The sequence below is a fragment of the Marmota marmota genome, unplaced genomic scaffold, assembly GCF_001458135.2.
Source record: "Marmota marmota marmota unplaced genomic scaffold, marMar, whole genome shotgun sequence".
Taxonomy (NCBI): Eukaryota; Metazoa; Chordata; class Mammalia; order Rodentia; family Sciuridae; genus Marmota; species Marmota marmota.
The window spans coordinates 3,418,694-3,425,767 of NW_026000171.1; the positions used below are offsets into that span (position 1 = coordinate 3,418,694).

The 7,074-nt window shown below is 49.0% G+C and overlaps 1 protein-coding gene across 1 annotated transcript; it reads right to left on the reverse strand.

Moving 5' to 3' along the window:
• Positions 1-2,392: 2,392 nt before the first annotated feature.
• On the reverse strand, positions 2,393-5,426 carry Kcna5 (potassium voltage-gated channel subfamily A member 5). Its single transcript, XM_015500629.2, has one exon. The coding sequence runs from the start codon at positions 4,965-4,967 to the stop codon at positions 3,150-3,152; it is 1,818 nt and encodes a 605-aa protein (XP_015356115.1). The 5' UTR covers positions 4,968-5,426; the 3' UTR covers positions 2,393-3,149.
• Between the last annotated feature and the right edge of the window lie 1,648 nt (positions 5,427-7,074).

Here is a 7,074-nt window from a genome sequence, read left to right on the forward strand (position 1 = left end):
CTCTCTCCAGGGAGTATCCCAGCAGGCTGCAGGGCAAACTAAGGAGGGGGGCTTTTAAAGAAAGTGAAAAAGGTGTTTTGTTTTGTTTTCTTTTCCTGAAACTGTAATGCCTTAGGGTTCAGAGAGCATGCACTGAGAAAAAGAAACATCTGAGTGGTGATAAAAGGTGACAAAAGAGGGGACCACCATGTACAGCCAGAGGAATGAGAAGTTATGCTCCATTTGTGTATGATATGTCAAAATGCAGTCTACTGTCATGTATAACTAATTAGAACATTTTTTTAAAGTCACCTTTATTACAATCTTTGGAAAAAGAAAAAAAAAAGAGGGGGCCAGATGCTTTGCTGACCTCACAAATGCATGACACCCAAGTATAGCTCTTCTTCCTGTGTCTTGTTTGCCAAAACTGGGAGATCATAAAAACCCAGAAAGGGCTTCCTGCTGTGGGAGCCAAGAAGTAACATCTGGATAAAAAGCTTGGCTGAGGCCACTTGATTTTATCTCCTCAGGAAGGTAAAGGCTATGGAAAATCAGTGACAGCAGAGAAGGAAGAGTGGCAGAGGGCAGGAAGGGGCTCCTTACCTCAGTTGGCCTGGGGAAGAGCCTTGACCTTTAGATTTGCTCCTGCTAATTACCTACAAAGACAAATCATGATGGCTTGGGTGGAACCGTGGAGTAGTTTCCAGAATCAAAGCAACAGGTGCACTGAGAATATGGAGAGATTGAAACACTTTGAACTGTCTAGTGAGTGTTCTTCCCGGTGCTGCAGGACAGGTCCCATGTCACTGGCCCACAGGATGGGAGGTTGTAATAGGAGACTGGCATGCTGGACAGACTCCAGGGTTCCCTCTTAAATCATCTTGGTCCCCTTTGTAAAACTGACTTGATATATCTGCCTCCAATCCCTTGAAAATGGGGTGGGGGGACCTTCACTTTCTCATTTCCTTCTTGCTATCGCTGAGGATGTGTATAAGATTATACCCACGCATTGGACATCTAAAGATGCAGCAGTCCATCTGAATGGAACAACACCTAGTCAGGTACACAGATAGGTACAGGACCTCGGTGCTCTGCGTTACTTAAGCCTAAAAGAAGGGCCCTTCAGGTGGAAGGTGGTGACATGGGTTTTGTTTTTTTAGGGAGGGTAGAGGTCTAGAGGTTATCAGTCAGTCCTAATCACTATGTCAGTGCTAAACCACAAGCACTGGTTTTAAAGACATAGAGGGTTTGAAGGTAAGACTGTGTGGGATTGAGTTTTGGCAAGATGCCCTGCTTTCAGGCAGATTGTAAACTAGAAATAAATAGAGTGTCTCTGTTCTTCTTCCTTTGCTTTAGCATGAAATAAAAAAACAACAGAGCCCTGCCTGCCCTATCCTTCTGTTTCCTCCTCAAATCGCCATTAACAGCTCTTGAGTGGAACAGACACTGGCTTTTATTATTGTATCTTATTTAAATCCACAATTCCCAGACATGGAGTTAGTGGATCCTCCCTCAACCATAGGGACACTGGACACACCTTCAGAATCAGTCAATAAGCCCACTCTTGAGATAGAGGACCTGTAATTATGGGTCACAAGCCCTCCCTGCTGAGACTGGAAAACAACCAGTCTTTGGATTATCCAGCAGGAAAAGCAGCAGCAGGAATCCTGATATATAGACCCAGAGAGAAATTATAGCCAGGGTTATTCCTATTGTCATGTTTTGCCACAGCCACTCAGTATAAAGGAAACAAAGGGATTTGCTTTGAGTTCAGGGACTGAACTGAATCTGTCAAAACCAGCCTTTAATGGGAACAGGCAAATCCTTCCCCTGGCCTCTTGCTGCTACTGTCCACCATAAAGGTTTTGCTCATTCCTCTGCTGTGCCATAGGGCAGTGGGCATCAGGCACTATTCCCTTGTGACTTTCACACTCATCTGCACTTTTGTGAACAGATTTCATGCCTGTGAAAATCAGATTTGTTTCTCAGAGCTATTGAGAGCAGTGCCAAGGAAGTCCTAAAACCTGCAGAAAAGTACACTTCAGAAATCCGGCCCCAGGGAACCACTGCTGGATTGCAAGGGTGGGAGGTACTCACCATCCTTTTCCTTTTAGCCCCCTGCACATTCCATACTGATGGGGTGTCTGATACCACACATCACACAGCACATTGCAGTGTGTCTGTGTCAAAGGCAGCCTGAAACAAACAGAATCTACCCACCATCGCCTATGAGGCTCAGAGAAACCATTATTAGCTTTCCAAGTCTTCTACCCCCAGTCAAGGCATTTGCCCTGACTCCAAAACCAGAAACAACAAGTGACAGACTATTATCTAAAATTTCAAAAACAAACAAACAAACAAACAACAACTAACAAAAAACAAAAAACAACAACAACAACAAAAAAACTAACACTTGCCCCAAGTAAGTCACAATTTATTTCCTGGGATAAAAATAAGGAAAATGGATTATCAGAAGTCTTCCTCTAACACCATTAAAATGCTTTTCAAAGAAAGTTATAAGAATCACTTAAGGCTCACAGAAAAAGTCAGATTTGTTTTGTTTTTTTTTTTCCAGAACATTCCTTACCCTAGATACAAAGCACCCATATCACATCCCAGAAAAGAGAGACTTGAAGAAACAGCCATGCCAGGATCTCTGGCTCCAAGTATCCCAGGAAAACATCACAAAACTCTTTTCCATAAATTCAACATATATCTTGAGAATAAATGCAAATATTCTCCATCTGAACTACAGTACAAAAATTCACTCACCAGCCATAAAAATAATATTGTCTCCTATACACAAATATAATAATATGTAAAACAAATTTGGAACACATGGATGGGGAGAGCTACAAAATCTCTTGGGATCTGAGCTATTTAAAGTCATTTTTGTTTGGGTTATCCCTCTGCTGGGTATAGGAAACTGGCTAAAATACATCCATCTCACAGCGCTCACCATTTCAACAGCTCCTGCGTCATGGAATGTGGTATTTTTTAAAAATAGGCGACCCTTGGTGTCATGGAAAAAAGAGGGAAAATAGGGAGTTAGAGGGTAGGAGGAAGAGAAAAACAGGCTTCAGTAACAAGGTGGACTTGGAATACTCTGTGGTATAAAGTAAATCCCCAGCTTCAGAGGCCACCCCTGTTCCCCACTCTGCTGCCTCCCTTTACAAGTCTGTTTCCCGGCTGCTGTCCAGACAGAGGGCATACAGAGATCTCCGCAAGTCAACATTGCTCTTGGCCTTGAGATTACACTTCTCCAGGGGGCAGCTGCCCCTCCGGTTACTGTCGGAATTCTCCAGGGACCCCCCAGCCTTGCAGAGGGAAGCCTTGCTCCAGCTAGCCTTCCTTTGGCCTCCAGAGTCTAGTCCAGACCCCCGTCTCTGGTTGCCTTGCTCTTCCTTCAGGGCTGCCTGCTCTTCATGGTCTGTCTCCCGATGATAGAAGTAGTTAAAGTTGGAGACAATGACGGGCACAGGCAGGGCAATAGTGAGGACCCCAGCAATGGCACACAGAGAGCCCACAATCTTACCACCCACGGTGATGGGCCTCATGTCCCCATAGCCCACGGTGGTCATAGTGACTACTGCCCACCAGAAGGCATCAGGGATGCTGGAGAAGTGGGACCCCTGGTTGTCTGCTTCTGCAAAGTAGACGGCACTGGAAAAGAGGATGACTCCAAGGAAAAGGAAGAAGATGAGCAGCCCCAGCTCCCTCATGGAGGCCTGCAAGGTCTTCCCTAGGATCTGCAGCCCCTTGGAGTGTCGGGAGAGCTTGAAGATGCGGAACACCCGGACCAGGCGGATCACCCTGAGGATGGCCAGGGACATGGCCTGCTGCCCATTCTGGCCACCCCCTCCTCCACCCCCTGGCTGTTGTTCTGCCAGTTCCGTGCCCAGGGTGATGAAGTAGGGGAAGATGGCCACAATATCAATGATGTTCATGATGTTCCTGGAGAACTCTGCCTTGCTGGGACAGGCAAAGAAGCGCACAAGCAGCTCAAAAGTGAACCAGATGACACACGTGGTCTCTACAATGAAGAAAGGGTCTGCCAATGTCCTAGGCAGGAGTGGGGCCACTGTCGGACCAGAGGGAGGTGCCATGGCCCCACTGCCATTGGTCCCTGAGGCGGGGGCAGAAGGCTGGTGAGGCACCAGGGGATGTCGAAGAAGCTCACGTTCATCCCTGAACTCAGGCAGGGTCTCCAAGCAGAAGGTGATGATAGAAATGAGAATGACTAAGACGGAGACGATGGCGATAGCCCGTGCAGACCCAGAGCTTTCCGGGTATTCAAAGATAAGCCACACCTGACGTTGGAACTCGTTACGGGGCAGGGGTTTCTCCTCTTCTTTAATGAAGCCCTCGTCCTCCCGGAAGCGCTCCATGGCCTCGTCCCCCAGCTGGTAAAAGCGGATCTCATCTGCGAACACGTCCAGGGAGACATTGACTGGCCTCCGCAGGCGACCTCCAGACTGGTAGTAGTAGAGGATGCCATCGAAGCTGGGCCGATTGCGGTCGAAGAAGTACTCATTTCTCAGAGGGTCAAAGTAGCGCAGACGCTTGGCTGGGTCCCCCAGGAGGGTATTGGGGAACTGTGCCAAGGTGCCCAGCTGCGTCTCGAAGCGCAGCCCAGAGATGTTTATGAGAACTCGCTGGTGGTGAAGGGCCCCCGCTCCCAGTACTGGTACCTGGTCCTCCACCATGCCCAAGCTGGGGTCGCCTTCTCCTTCCTCATCCTCTGGAGTGGGCCGTCTAGGCTGAGGCAGTTCCTGAGGCAGCGGAGGCAAAGGTCTCCCTCCTGGGTCCGTGCCCCTCTGAGTGCTGCGCCCCCTTGGAGCCTGCTCTTTGTGCCCATCGCTAAGCCCAGCCGTCAGAGGATACTGAAGCTCTCCTCCGGTGGTCTGACCACAGCCTGCTCTTGCCTCACCTTCTCCTCTGATGGTCATGGCACCTCCGTTCTCCAGGGGCACCAGGGCGATCTCCATGGCTCTGGAGCAGGGGGCATGCTGCGCCCTAGCCAAGGGCTCTCGCGCCCCCCACTCAGTTCCGCCTGCCCCTCTTGTCGGGCTCCTCTCCCTCAGTAGGCTGGTCTGGCTTTGGGGCGGGCTGGGGTTGCTGGCACGGTCCTCTCCCTTGGTCCTGACGTCAAGAGCTGCTGCCCTGCTCTATGCTCCTCTCCCTCTCTCTCCCTCTCTCTCTGTTCTGGCAGCCGGTTACCAGGCAGCCGAAAAGCCTTCTTCCAGCAGATGCAACCTTCAGCCGCCCCTCTGGCTGCGCTGCTGCACGGCCTCCACCCTTTGTGCCTCCCCCGCCTTCTTCTCCAGCTTCCCTTCCCGAGTATGTGGCAGCGGGTGTCTCCCAAGAGGGCGCAGCTGGGGCCCTCGGCTAGAGAAAGGAGGGGGGCGAGAAGGTCCCCACACCCGCAGAGGGTGGAAGAGAGGGAGGGAGCCGCGCGAGAGAGGAACAGGTTGTACTGAGACCGCAGAAACTCCCAGGGCAACCAGATGAGAACAGCTCTGCATTTCAGTTCACCTGGGAACCCGCTGAAAGCCGAATGGACCCGAGGGAAAATCAACTATCACACTCTGAAAGCACTAAGCTTTGCGCTGAGTCGAAGTAGGAGAAAGGAGACCTCAGTTGTGTGTGTGTGTGTGTGTGTGTGTGTGTGTGTGTGTGTATTTCCCTTTTGGAGGAATAGTGATATTTTCTTTGGGAAGAATTACAGACAGGAGGGGGCATGGCAGAGCTATGGACCCTGAAATCTATATATGGAGAAGCATCTGTCTTCCCATTTCTCTACAAACCCACAAAAAGATACTAGGCTGAACCTTGCAGCACCCCCTGCCCTTGACCTGGGAAAAGTCCTATCCCCAGGGGCTCAGACAGCAGTGGTGAACCAGGACAGATCCAAAGGCAGCCCCAGGCTGGCAGCCTCATCGTGAGATTAGCTGTCTGGTCCCATAACCCTGCCACAACCCATCAGCCCTCTCAAACAAATCTTATTTACAAAAATCATAACAGGAGGGGAAGGAAGGACTTAAAAATCCTGGTGAGGACTGATCCTGCCTGGTGAACCTTATAGTTAGCAATTGCATGGGGCGTGGTGTAGGGAGATGGGGTGAAGAGTGGATGATGAGAGGGAATTACTTTGCTCTTACTATGTATCAGCCAATTCTTGGTGCTTTACAAATATTAACTCACGTATTCCTACAGCAACCTATTTTGCGAGTATTATTTTTGTTCCCATCTTATAAATGAAGAAACAGAAGTACAGAGAGATTGGCTAATTTGCCCAACATCTCAAAAGTAGAAAGTGGTGGTGAAGCTGGGGATTCAGACCAAGGGAAGTCTTTCCAGGAATGTCTGGCTGTTCCAGACACAGCCTACAGATTCTTGATTTTAAATGACCATAGTCACTGAATTCTTGAATATCTCATTAGATTGTCTATTTTTGTTCCTGTATATTGTTTGGGGATTTATAGCTGTGGATGTTACAGCCTCTGGTCTATGAATTTATCTACACAGGGGGATGATCAGAAACTTGGTTCTGGGTGTACAAATTTTTGTTGAAATAGCAGAGTGTAGACGTACAAGCTTGTGCCAGAGTTGCTGTGAATCTGGTTCATGTAAATGTTTTTTGTTGTGTATGATTCTGCTGTCTTTGCAGATGTGCATAAATGAAGAAGGGGAATGAATGTGAAAATCAGTATGTGGAGACATCACTGGCTAACCACAGGGACTTGTATTCTCTTCCCCCAAACTCTGCCATCTCTGTTCCATCTCCACTGGTCTTTTATTCTTTGGTGGTGGCATGACGGGGGGCGGGGGGGGGGTGCTGAGGATTGAACTCAGGTTCTTAAGCACTGGCCTTGTGCATGCTAGGCTTGCTCAGTGGAGCAAGCCCTGGGCCCCTTTTGTTTTCTATGGCTCTTTAAAGTTGCCAGTCAGCATCAGGTCTGCCCCTGCTGAGCTTGTTGAGGATGAGGTCAGACACCCATGACCACTGTGTCCTGTTTATTAACTCAAGCATCTTGTAAATGCCATATTAATCCCCTTTGGATTCCCCAAGGGAAAGAGTCTCTGGAGTCTCTT

Excerpts from the sequence above, each read along its gene's own strand:
- Kcna5 (XM_015500629.2), bottom strand. The coding sequence starts at position 4,967 with ATGGAGATCGCCCTGGTGCCCCTGGAGAACGGAGGTGCCATGACCATC.